The sequence below is a fragment of the Elephantulus edwardii genome, unplaced genomic scaffold, assembly GCF_000299155.1.
Source record: "Elephantulus edwardii isolate Elephantulus edwardi_28Jun2011 unplaced genomic scaffold, EleEdw1.0 scaffold00024, whole genome shotgun sequence".
In the NCBI taxonomy this organism is placed as follows: Eukaryota; Metazoa; Chordata; class Mammalia; order Macroscelidea; family Macroscelididae; genus Elephantulus; species Elephantulus edwardii.
The window spans coordinates 21,803,247-21,816,475 of record NW_006399774.1 but is presented as its reverse complement, the minus strand read 5'-3'; the positions used below and the strand labels follow the sequence as shown (position 1 = coordinate 21,816,475).

At 55.2% G+C, this 13,229-nt stretch overlaps 1 protein-coding gene across 3 annotated transcripts in view; it reads left to right on the top strand.

The window, feature by feature from the left end:
- RPS6KA2 (ribosomal protein S6 kinase, 90kDa, polypeptide 2) overlaps positions 1 to 13,229 on the top strand; it is a 336,292-nt gene that overhangs the window by 201,252 nt on the left and 121,811 nt on the right. Inside the window, exon 1 of one of the 3 annotated variants that reach the window (XM_006882781.1) lies at positions 39 to 199. The exons of the other annotated variants lie outside the window; for them this stretch is intronic. Within the exon in view, the coding sequence (XP_006882843.1) occupies positions 101 to 199 (99 nt within the window). The 5' untranslated portion in view covers positions 39 to 100. Of the gene's footprint in view, positions 1 to 38; positions 200 to 13,229 lie in introns of those variants that run through there. 3 annotated transcript variants of the gene reach the window in all.

The window sequence follows — 13,229 nt, the reverse complement described above, 5'->3', positions numbered from 1 at the left end:
GGTCGCGCGCCCCTGGAGGTGACGCCCGGGCGCGGGGATGCCCGAGCCTCCCGCGGGCCCCGCGGCTGCTCCTGCCCGGCGCGGGGCCCCGCCGCGGGCCATGGACGTGGGCATGAAGAAGTTCACGGTGCGCAGGTTCTTCTCGGTCTACCTCCGCAAGAAGTCGCGCTCCAAGAGCTCCAGTCTGAGCCGGCTGGAGGTATGTCACCGCCGGGCGCAGGTGGGGCCGCCGCGGGGCTGGACACGCGGGCATTCGCTCCGAGGGCCGGGGCGGCGGGTCTGCTGGAGGACCGGCCCGTGTGGGCCAGTTCACAAAGTTGCGGGAGGTCTGTCTGGTGTCCGGGGATGCCACCGCAGACGGCTTGGGGCGTTCGGCTCGTGGCGTGGCAGTGGCCGGGCTGGCCCTCAGCTCCCCTGCGGGCACCGACTCCCTAATGATGGTGCACATGCCGCCGGCCAGGCTTGGGGGCTGCGCTGCTCGGTCCCTGGTGCGGCGCGCGGAGGACCCGCACAGCCTCCGGGCTCGGGGCTGCCCACGCCGGTGGCCGCCAGGTGTACCCGAGCGGTGCCCGGAGACGCACAGCCTTCTGACCGGGGAGATCAGCGGGGTCTTTGAAGCCAGAGCGAATGGAGCCCGCAGGCAGCGGCGGCGGCCCTGCGCTCGGCCCGGCCAGGGCTCCGGGCTCCGCAGCCAGCGCCTGATGCAACGCCGCCGCAGCTGCGGGCGGAAGGCAGGTTTGCCCGAAACCCGGCGGGCTGTGTCCTCTGCTCCTGTCCCTCATCTTGTCATTTCCCAGTCTCCAGAGCCACGGCCGACAGCTCGTTTTTTAAATTGCGATACCAGATCTTGTTGTGACAGGCACGGGGATGCTGCCTTGGAGAGGGCTACCTCTGTGAGGTGCCGGGGCGAGGGCAGGTCGCTCATGGCAATGTCAACTGGGTTCTTTGTCTGCGCTGCCTCGAATCCGGCCTGAATCCACACCGTGCAGCTTGGAAACAATCAGTGATTTTTAAGCAAAGCTCGGAAATAGGTCCCGATGCGGCAGGGAACGCTCCTGTAAAAGTTTCCAGGAGGATGTCACTGAGCTCGCTTCGAAGTCAAAGACTGTGTGTTCTCTTCTGGGGAAGAACTCTGCTTACACATGGACGTCCAGGGGTGCTTTCAACCCAGTGGGGACAGAAATCACGGAGAAGGGCCAGAAAGGCAAGTTTCATAAAATAAGCTTTGACTTCCTGCTTCATCCAGGTGCCAAGTGTGCTGGGCGCCCTCATCTCCCCCAGGAGTAAACACCTCCAGGACTGGGTGATGCCCAGACAGGGTGCTCGATGTCCATCCTGCTGAGGTCAGGGATCATGGCCAGCACTCTTCTCTGTAGGAGATCTGGCAGGATGAACTGGGGGCAGAGGTCCCAAAGAAGAGTGCTTGGGGTTGGGGGGGGGGGCTGAAGTCAGCTGGAGCAGAGGCCATCCAAAGGACGTGGTCGCTGTGAAAACATTTCTAGAGAGCCTGGATTAAGTTACTGTGTACCCTCAAGTCGGAAACAGTGCAAAGCTGACCCTCCAGCAGGTTTTCAAAGGCACTTAATTGCTTGAGTGGGAGGAGATTGCCAGTCTGTCTCCTGCAGGACAATCGGTGGATTCGAGCCGTGTACCTTTGCACTGGCAGCACAGTTCCTTCCCAGAGCTCCCTCTGGATAAATGAGCCAGGGGAATATGTAGAAGGTGAACAGACTCAAAGGATTGTTACCTCTAAGAGCAGCATGTGTTGACAGGCCAGACTGGTGGCTGCAGAGAACAATGGAAGCTGTGGTCAGCCTTGCCACTGTGTCCCTCACACTCTTGTCCCCTTGCTGTGCTGTGGTACCTCTAGGAAGATGTCATCTGCTCTCCTCAGTCTTGCTGGGGAAACCACCCGAGCTGAGGCTCTGTGGGAGATGGACCAGCTAACTTCTGTGAGAGGGCTTGTGTCCTGAAGGCGGACCAGCTAACTTCTGAGAGGGCTTGTGTCCTGAAGGCGGACCAGCTAACTTCTGAGAGGGCTTGTGTTTCAGGCCCTGCTGGTTGCTGTTAGGTGTAATGGAGTCAGCTCTGACTCTGAGGACGTTACTCACAGCAGCCCCAGGCCATCCTTCAGCCATTGTGGTGTTTCAGGAAGCCTGTTGTTACAGCCAGGTCATCTGATGTCCATCTCATAGAGGTCTTCCTTGTTTCCAGTGGCCAGTGCTGTCCTGCTCCAGGGGCGGGCCCCTCACTTTGAAGGAGGCCCAAAGCGATGGAGATGTAGTCACACCTCAGTCGCCCTCAAGGAACACCCCGGCTCTGCTTCTTCCAGCTTGCTCCTTCCTTCTGCCAGTCCGCGGCACATGAAATATTGTTGGCCAACACGTTTTGAATGCAGGCATTCCTCCTTCCCCTTTTCCACTGTCCACAGTTACATGTGTGTGAGGAGACCACGGCTGGAGCCTTAGTCCTCCAAAGGGCTGCTTTCAGGGAGCTCTGGTGGCCTAGTGGCAAGAAGCTGCACTGCAATCCCAGAGATACGTGGTTCCAATCCACCAGATGCTCTGCCGGAGAAGGAGGGGCCATCTCCTCCTATACCTGTCAGATCTGATTTGATGGTACACACACACACAAACAAAATAATAAAATTTTAAAAAAAAACAACAACAACAAAGGGCCGCATTCCTTTTCAGATTCCATGCTAGCTGCTGCTAAGCATTTGTCCAGTGCAAACACGTGTTCTGATTGCTGACTGTTGATGTGGAGCCAAAGAAAAGTAAATCCTTGACAACTTCAGAGTTTCTAACTTACCGTGACGTCAGTCCAGTCATAGGGGGTTTTCTGGAGCCTTGCAGGTTCCCGAATCACAGGCCTTGGAAGTCCTGGCGGTGCTGGTTCAGGGAAGGGGTACAATTGGCAGCACGTGTATGCGGTGTGGCCTCCGTCTACCTGCCTGGCTCCCTGACTTCCTGTGGGTTCCCAGGGGGCCACCTGTTCCTTTGTCCCTCGTGACAAGTCATGTCCCAGGATCATGGACATCCCAGCGTGGAAAGTCGACAGTAGTCTGAGACGGAGGCGGAAATTGTAAAGTCCTGACCCAGGACTTAATCCTGTTTGGGGTATTGAACAGGACAACCCGGCTTAGAAGAAGACAAATGCTGTTCTCCATATTTTCTTAGCATCTGCATCCTGGAACTGCAGGACCTTTTAAAATGTTTGCCTTCTGAAACCCACAGTCCTGTGGGCCAGTGGTACCCGGTGTACAGTAAGTAAAGCGACAGCTGTTGGTAAGAGCTGTCGAGCTGACTGACACGGAACAGCCCCGTGAGTAGCAGCTCTGCACCGGACCCTGTTCAGTCCCGTCGTCCTGATCTCTGCCACGCTCACGCCCAGAGCTGTGGTCACTGCCAATCGATTACAGTGACTCGGTCTTTAGTAAAGAGATTCCCAGGGAGATGCAGACTCCTGGCTGGTACTCAGCTTCCCTTCACTTCACACGCAGCACACAGCGTTGGCACATGCTTGCGGGTGGGGAGGCTGGGAAGCAGCATAGGAATATCATCTTACGTTGAGTCTGCGTAACTGTCTCTGCAGGGGGTCCCTGTGGCCCACCCAGAGGCCAGGTGGCTGGCCATCACAAGGAAATGCTGCCTGGCACCAACTTGTGCCTACAGGACACTCACTCCAAAAGGCTCTGATCTAGGGCTGGGCCTGTGACTAGGAGGGCATGGGCCTCCCGCTCACCCACTCGCTTGCCTGACAGGTGGGTGGGGGTCGGGCAGCGGACGCCCAGGAGGAGGAATGATGTGTCTGGGCCCTCCCTCTGGAAGTGGTTTCAGCAGCTCTCAATGTGAGAACGTGTTCCTGTCACTGATGGTCACCTTGTGGAGTTGTGTGGTCATCAGGCGAGTGGCAGTGACTGGTACAGTGGGAAAGTGTCGTTGTTTACTGTCATTTGCTCTGTGGGTGTTTGGGGAATGGGCTCCACTACCTGACATGGTTGTAACAGTCTTTGTCTGGAAGTGAATTTCTGCGTTGGAGCAGATGCGCCTATGCTGAGCTCTCAGCTGCGTCTTTCCCAGGCAGGCGGGTCCTCTGACCCTTGAGTCCTTTCTTCTCTGTAAGATGGGAATCATGCCAGTTCCTCGCTCAAAGGGTTAATGAGTGTGTAAGCAGGGAACCCTGGTGACATAGCAGGTTATGTGTTGGGCTGGCACCCAAAGGTCGGGGGTTGAAATCCAGTCACTGCTTGCACAGGAGGAGATTGTCCATCCTTCTCCCTTAGACCAGCTGGTGGATTCCAACCACGGACCTTTGGGTTGATAGTGCGGCCCCTTATAGCTAGGCTTTGCCGAACTGAAGGCATTTGGTGTGAATCCACCAGTTGCTCCACGAGAGAAAAGTGGGGCATCTCCTCTTGTGTGATTTACAGGCTGTAAAGCCCGCCAGAGGGGGAGCTGTGAGACGGTTCTGATTCGACGGCACGGTTAGTCTGGAGAAAGGCAAGACAGCCACTCCTGCTCAGATGTCCAGCTTTCCATCCCAGGACCGCGCTCCGCCACTGGCACAGCTCTGTCCACCCCAGCTCTGTCCATCCCAGCTCTGTCCATCCCAGGACAGCACACCACCGTTGGCACAGCTCTGTGGCCCTGGCTTTGCCTTCCTTTTGGAGCGATCTTGTAGATGTAGGGACTCATCGTGGCGCTGGGGAGCAGAGTGGAACTGCCCCAGAGGGTTTCTGCAGCTCTGACCCCTCACAGGAAAGGACTGCCTTGGCCAAAGGGTCCTCACCGCCAGCCTCCCAGTGAGCAGAACGTAACCCATGCACCACTGAGGTTCCATGAGTTAGGATCATGTGAGGGCTGTGGACACTGATGGTGCTCACTCGGTCAGCGTCCGTGCTGGATAAGAGGGGTGGTCTCAGGTTCCTATTGTTCCCCCTTGGGATCCTGTGTAGAGATGACCACTCTAGAAACCGAAAGCTCTCGAGATCTCCTTCAGGCCGCAGCCTGGTAAGTGCTCAGAGACCTTCCTGCATGCCACGGATCAGTTCTCCCAGCCTGTGTTCCAGATGCTTCCATATGATAAGACCAGCTCTGTTTGCTGAGATGGAGTGGCTTTCATCTGGCCAGGCCATCAACATCCATCTTCCTTATCAGAAGTACCAGCATCTGTGAGTGAGTTCCCAGTTCTCAGTCACCCCCAGAGCCCAGGCAGTGTCCGAGCTAGGGAGCATTTCCCACCCCAGGCCAGCCCCAGAACTTCTGCCCAGGATCTCTACCCCAGAAGGGCCCCTCAGTGCAGCCTTTCACCCTGTGTGAGGGTCTCAGCAGGGCTCCCCAAGAAGGTGGGGGAGTGGAACAGGAGGAAGGGCTGAGATCTCCCAAACAAGCTCAAAGCCACTGCTGAGATTAGGGGTGACCTCTGGTTCCAGAGCAGAGTTGCCTCCAGGGACGTGTTTACCTTACTCAAGCAGCTCACGCTCGCTCTCTCGCAGGGCTGCTGGGTCAGTTGGAAATACCGGCCTCTACCTTTGCAGCCTTGCTAGGGCTCCATTAAACCCAAGCCCACCGCCATCAGTGGGTTCTGACCCTTGACATGTCTTTATGGGAGGAGACGATTTATCTTTCTCGCTTAGAGCTACTGGTGGATTTGAACTGCCGACCTGCCAGGGAGCATCTCAGGATGAGCCCACTACACCATCAGGACCCCTTTAGTCCCTGAAAGGATGATGTCTGTATTCCTTCCACTTTGAACAGTTTCCCAGGAGAGAATGAATGTAAAGTGGTTGGAGTCACTACTGTCAGATCTCAGTGTGAGCGTGTCCATGGGTGAAGTGGCTGAGTTAGGGAAAGGGTCATTGGTTGGGGGGGTGGGGGGCTGTTGGAACTGTTCTTGGCCTTTCTGCTGAAGACACCTGTGGACCCGTGAGGACAGGTCTCTAGGCGGGAGCCAGTGGTGGTGGGATGTAGAGGAGGAAAAAGGCTCACTTTGTGGGTTTGTTTGTGTGGTTCTTCACACATGTTAATCTCCCCGTCCCCCGCTTTTTAATGGCTTTGAGCTGTGGTGTTGGAGGACTGAACTTTCCACAGACAGCCAAAAGAACAAACATTATGTCTTGGAGGAGTTGCAGCCAGAGTGTTTCTTGGAGGCCAGGAGAATGAAGCTCCACCTCACACACTCTGGACATGTTGCTAGGAGAGGCTATTCCTTGAAAAAGGCTTTCACGCTTGGACAGGTGGAGGGTTGGCAAAAGAGCCTGCTTTGACCCGTGGGAGGCCTGAGTTAGTGGTAACTCGATGGCAGTTTATATTTTTTTTTCCTGAAGGATGAATGGGGATCGTAATACAGTAAATATGAGAGGACTGTTATCAGGACAGCTAAAAGGCAATTAACTTGAGCAAACTTGACCACAGTCACGGGAAGCAGACATGGCGGCTTTGGCCCCACCAGGCATGTGATCCATGCAAATCAGGAGCAGGGGGAGGGGTGTGCACCCAGTGCTCCCACTTTCAGCGAGAGTTGCTGACCGGATTTTATGAGATATTCAGAGAGTCATAAAAAATAAAAATAAGGCCTCAATAGACAGTTTGTAATAACATATGCTAAATTTGCTTATTTTTGGCGTATTTATGCAATATTGTCTTTGAAAGACACAAAACTCATTTCTTTACTTGTGGTTGTGTTTCTGTGATGTGCCTTATATTTGTAATTCCATTATCTGTTTCTCTTACCACTGGGCCAATTGGCCACATCGTGATAGATGGAGGAGATGTTAACAGCTTCAGCTTGCTTGGTTCCTCAATCAATACTGTTGGTACCAGCAGCCAGGAAATCAAAAGAGGAATTATATTGGGAAAGTCTGCTGTCAGGGACCCCTCCAGAGTGCTGAGGAGCAATGATGTCAGTCTAGAGACCAAGATGCGCCTGATCCAGGCCATAGTCTTCACAATTAGTTGTTATGCATCAGAGAGCTGGACAGTGACTAAAGATGATAGAAGAAAAATTGGTACCTTTGAGTTGTGGTGCCGGAGAAGAGGACTAAACATACCGTGGACTGCTAAGAGAACAAATAGGCCTGTCCTGGAGAGGGTGAAATTGACCTGCTCCTTGGAGGCGAGGATTCTGAAGCTCTGTGTCACATACTTTGGGCTTGTTTCCAGGAGGGACCAGTCGTTAGAGAAGGACATCGTGTTTGGAAGGGTTGAGTGTAAGAGAGGGGAGCCCCAGATGAGATGAATTGACTCTGACTGGGATAAAGGGAGTAGGTGTGTCAGAGACACTGAAATTGGCTCAGGACAGAGCAGGGTTCAGAGCTGTTGTACATAGGGTTGCTATGAGTAGCAAGTGACTTGACGGCACATAACAACTTCTCTCCTTCCACCTAAGAAAACTCCCAACGTCTGTTAATCAAAAGACAAGCCCCCAACCCCCATATAAGGACTATGCAGGCGTGGGAGTGGGAGCTTGTGTTTCCTGTTGGGTGCTGCAAAGATCTCGGTGTTGTCATGGGCTGCTGCCCCGCCCCCTGTAACTGGTATTGTTAAAACAAGCCCTAAGTTCCGCTTCTGCAGCCGTGTCCCTGAGGCCAAGATCCGGGTCCTTGACTTGGGTCAGAAGAAGGCAGAAGTGGGTGAGTTCTCACTCTGTGGCCGCCTGGTGTTGGATGAATATTAGCAGTCTCTTCGGGAGCGTTGGAGGCTGCCCGTATTTGTGCCAACATGAACGTGGTGAAAAGTTGTGGCAAAGTTGGTTTTCACATCAGTGCGTCTGCATCCTTTCCATGTCATTCACATCAACAAGAAGTCCAGTGCTGGGCTGACAGGGTCCAGACAGCTGTGTGCGGTGCCTTTGGAAAACTCCAGGGTACAGTGGCCATGGTCCACATTGGCCAGGTCATAATGTCCATCCCTACCGAGCTTCAAAACAAGGAGTGTGTGATGAAGGCCCTCTGTAGACAAGTTCAAGTTCCCTGGGCTTGACAGAATTTAATGCTGACGAGTTTGAAAACATGGTGGCTCAAAAGCACCTCATCCCAGATGGTTGTGGGGTGAAATCCATCCTTAGTCGTGCCCTTGAACAAGTCGTGGGCCGTGCGTTCATCAAGACCTTGGTTAACACTGCCCTGTCTTAACCTGTGCACTGATAAGTTGGACTTCCTGGGGTGGGAGGGGGGAAGACAAGCCCCAACATCAAGGTTTTCCTCCTCCTCCCTGACCTGTCCTCTCCCGGACCCAGGTCCCCACAGCTTCCTGGGACCACGTCCCATCGCATGTGGACCACGTCGGGCAGCAGAGGAAGGCCTGCTGGGTGGAAGGTGGAGCGCCTCCCCCACCATCTGAGCTCACTCATTCTTTGCATGCTGGCGAACATTTTTCTGGGATGTGGAAAGATTTGTAAGTGGGTAGGAGACGTGTGAATTCTCCACGACAGTTTCTGGGCCCGCTGTTTCATAGGGACGGGAGAGACAGGCTTTAGCAGGAGAGGGGAGTGCTGATATGCTGCAGGCTTCATGGATTATTCAACTTGGATGCCGCCAGCGCAGAGCGAAGTGGAGGGTGAGGGGGAGTGAAGAGGACAGGGGTTTGGCTGGCTATCGCTGCTGCTGCTGCTCCAGGCTTCGGTGTGCTGACAAGGAAAGCTAAGCCAACACTCAGAGCCGCTGCTAGAAGGTGCTGCGTGCACTTCTGATTATAAAACACACCCTGCCCATCAAGCCAATTCTGCTTCCATTGGCCATGAAGGACAGTGTGGAACTGCCCCGGGGTGGGAGGTGACCCTGAGGCTGTGATCTTTCCAGGGTCAGGGGGCTCATCGCTCTCCTGCCCTGGGGTGGGGGGCGACCCCAAGGCTGTGATCTCTCCAGGATCGGGGCGGGGAGGGGGTGGCTCATCGCTCTCCTGGGTGCCTGCTGCTGGCTCCAAACCTTCGACCCTCTTGTCAGCAGTTAAGTACCTAACCTTGATGCCTCAAGGTGACTTCTGATTACACTGGGCTCTCTTTTGGTTGTTTTCCACCCAGAATGCAATGCTCGCTGGTAGATATTTTTACTGGAAAAGCTATTAAATTAAACTCGAATCCGTAGAAAATGATCCACACACAGCGTGTTCAGCTGCAGTGTGATTTAATCAGGCAGGTGGCACAGGCGCGAGCAGAGCTGGTCTGAATGCTGTTGGTACCGTGTGTGCAGCTGGGCGAGCAGCCCTCGGCCGCCTGGCCCGCCGAGAGAGGCTGCTGTGATGCACTTACAGTTAACCATAAGGGCCACGCCGGGTGTGTAGGCTGAGTGTGCCGTAACCATGGGCCTGGGACTTAGCACTAAGCTGGCAAGAACTGCAGGTTCTAGCCACTCTGGAGTGCTGTATCTTTCCATCCCTGAGACGTGAGCCAGGCGTCCTGGGAAGGAGCTCTGATCAGAGAGCAGCGCTCGGTTGCAGCCGGCAAATACGGCACCATCGGTCTTTCTCCCGGAGCTTGGCTTTGTGAAGGTCCCAGGACCACAGGCCACCGTCCCCTGGGCCTCTGCCCCATGCCCGGGGAATACCTCTGCCCCTTTCTGCACGTGGGAAGGCCCGCCTTTGCCACGAGACAGGCTCAGTCCCAGTCGGGGTCCCACCACCCGGGCTTCGTCACTGCTGTCGCCGAGGTTTGTGGGGGCCATGGGGCTGCTGCCTCGTGCTGTCAGGTCGGTGTCAATGGCACGGACCACAGGTGCACCTCCCCGATCTCTGCTGTGTGCAGGCCCGTCGGTGCAGGCGCCTCACCAGTCCGTCTCGTGGATGGTTTCCCCTTGACCCTCCCAAGCCTGCTGCCCTCCTCCAGGGCCTGGCCCTCCTGATACCATGCCCACTGGTTGCTATGGCCTCTCAGCTTCCTGGTTTCTGGGGAACACACGGCTGCACTACTTCCACGAGAGGTTGGTTTGCTCCTCCAGCAGTTCTCAGTGTTCCTCTGTCACCGGGACCATGAGGACAGCAGCACTCTCGCCTGACCTGTGCCATTGGCACGGTGGTTGGTGTTTCCCACAGATGTCTCCGTGGTTAGGACAGTCCATCAGGGGTCTCCCTGGATGCCCTTTCCTCGCAGTGGGTCTCTCCTGACCACTTGTCCAAAGTAAGCCCGGTCTCACAGTCCCTGCTTCCAGAGAACATTCTGGCTGCTGTTCTGAGAGCTCTGATGGCCTAGTGGTAAGAAGCCACATTGCAATCCCAAAGGCACTTGGTTCGAATCCACCAGCTGCTCCGTGGGAGAAAGATGAGCAATCTCCTTCCATGCCTCTGAAAAGCCGTTGAGGTGGGTTCAGACTCTGGCACATGACAGTTTCCTCTGACACTGATTTGGTTCGTCTTCTGACAGCCACGGTGTGTTGTGTTCATCTCCAGTACGACAGGTTGAACGTGGCCATTCCTCTGTCTTCACTGTCCAGTTTCACGTACAGGGGAGGAAGGTGAAAAGGTTTCACACACATAGGAGGCAGGTGACAAGACCACGGCTTGGGTCAAGTGCGTCTTAGTCCTCAAAGTTACGTCTTTGTTTTTTTAATCCTTTGAAGACGACTTGCCAATGCACTCCGTCGGCTGATCTCCTGGCTGCCGCTTCCATGCATGTTGGCTGTTGGTCAAGTAAAACAGACTTGACCTCAGTTTCTTCTTCACTTATTGTTTTATTTGTAAACTTGGTTGAGCAGCTGTCCACTTTGCTCACCCTCTGGGTGGTGCCCCTGAAGGAAGCAGCGGTGGACGGCAGCACTCTGCGCTGCAGGCTGCGCCACCAGGCACCATGGTTTATGAACCTCCCTGTAAGTGAGGAACAGCCCTGGGGAACGGTTATTCTCAGGTTATTGGATGCTTGGAAATGGAGATATGTCTTGTCCAGGAAGGATTCACACTTGTTACGGTATGGTTTGGCCCAAAGCCGGCTTTGTTTATACCATATCTGTAGACTTTTACATTATAGTATGGAAAACGAATTCTTCCCCCGTCATCTCTGGATGTCTGTTGGATGTTTGTCTGTCATCGAGTCCTTGTGAAGCCAGCTCTCCTGACGTTAAAGCTGTGTTGTGGAGGTTACCTGGAGCCATGGCTTCATCTCTGTTGATGCCACCATGAATGTAATACAAAGAAGTAGCCTGTCCAAGGCTGAGCAGAGGGACCCCACATATTTCTGGGGCGTCCCTGGGTCCAGGGCATACACAGGCTGGCCGAGGGGAGTGGGGGCACAGGAGCTGGTGGAAGGAGTCTTGCTTCTTGGAGAACATTTTGTGGGGTTTTTTTGGACCATGCCATTTTGACATGTGTAAGATTCTCTGACGAACCAGAGAACAAGTGTGTAAGCTGCCAGCATGCTTCTTCCTGCTGCCAAAGAAAGGCACAGCCCAGACGAGACGATGGGCAGGCCCGTCAAATGAGCCTCACGCCCATGGAGGGCCTTGGCTGCGGCCTCGGGATGTCGGATGGACGCTGGCCAGAGCCCAGGCCGGAAGCTGGCTTGGTAGGTGCATGTTCTCGTGCAGTGACCGGGCAGGGGCTCCTCACCCAGCAAGACCCCGGCCCGCTGTGCCACCTCCCCACCATGCTCCTCAGACCGGCTGCCTACACAGCTCTGACAGGACACCCTGCCCAACGTCAGTCACTAAGGCTGGAAGTCACTAAGCTGAAGAAGCTGCTCTCACAGCCCCAGTTTCACACTGCTGTCCTGGGAAATGACGGACGTAACGTCCAAGGGCAGGGATGCATCACAGTCTCATGTGGCCTTATGTTACTAAGCATAAAAACTTAAGGGTCAGTGGTTCAGGCCCACTGACTGCTCCGTGGGAGACACACGGCAGTGTGCTTCTGTAAAGGTCTGCAGCCTTGGGACCCTGCGGGGAGGTCGACGCCCTCAGTGTCTGTGGAGTTTTGGATTATTTGTGCTGAGAGGATGAAAACATTGGCAAAGGGTGGCTGTCTCAGGGATTGGGGACAATGCTACAGGGGGTGGTTTAGAGAACTGATGTCTGGCTTCCGGCACCACTCAGGGGTGGGTCACTCTCCATGCTGCCTCTCCCTCTCCCCCCCTCCCTGTCTCCCCCTCTCCCCTCCCTCCCTGTTTCCTCTTCCCTCCCTCCCTCTCTCCCTCTCCCCTCCCTCTCTCTCCCCCTCACCTCTTTCTCTTTCTTCCCCACTACCCTCCCTCTTTCTCTACCCCTCTCATCCTTCTCTTTCACCCCCACTCCCTTCCCTTTTTCTCCCCTCCTTCCTCCCCTTCTCTCTCCTCCCTCTCTTTCTGCCCTCCCCTCTCTCCTCCTCTCCCTCCCTCTCTCCCCCACCCTTCCCTCTCTCCCCCTCGATGCCCTCCCTCTCTCTCCCCTCCCCTTCTCCTCTCCTTCCCTTCCCATCTCCCTTTTTCTCCATCTCTCTAGGAGAACGGGGCACATCCTTGTCACATTCTACAACACGGCTTTCCCTGGTTCCTCAGTTCCTGAGACATACCCAATGAATGCGTCTCCTCCCTGGTTGTACTCAGTGTGTCTGTGCCTGTGTTGCATCTTACAACTTGGAAGTCATTAGGCCTGGACACACACCCCACGGACATGGCCTCTTCCTGGCGGAGTCGCATCTGCAGGTTCCAGCACTTACTTTGAGTCGGAAAGGGTGGTGCTCTCTGCACAGCATGTGAATGCCCCTGACATCCCTGAGTTTACACTGAAATCCTTTTCTAAAGGGATTTTATCACAAGAATAGGTCTTGGTTTTTAATGTGTTGGCTAGGCCAGGAGCCTTTGGAGAGGCCAGGGGACCGGCTGTTATGTGTGGCCTGTAGACCCTGTCCTCACGGCCATCAGAATGACCACTTGGGTGGCTGCCACCTCCCTGCTTGCTGCTTGCATAGGGGACATGGAGGACACTCTGTTGTGTGACTTGCTTGAGCTGCTTGGTTGACTCTGAAGACAAAGTAAAGTCAGGAAAAGCCAACAGAGGGTTTATTTATAGCACACCTTCCCCGGATTGGAGTCAGCTCGGTCTGTAATCACGGTGGGGAACAGGGCACAGGGTACCCGGGGCTCAGTCAGCAGTTACTGCTCTCCACTTCCACCTGGGAACCTCCACCCCAGGACAGCGCTCCACCCCAGGACACCGCTCCACCCTGGGACCCACCACCCCAAGAGAGCCCTCACCCAGGACCCTCTACCCCAGGACAGCGCTCCACCCTGGGACCCTCCACCCCAAGAGAGCCCTCACCCAGGACCCT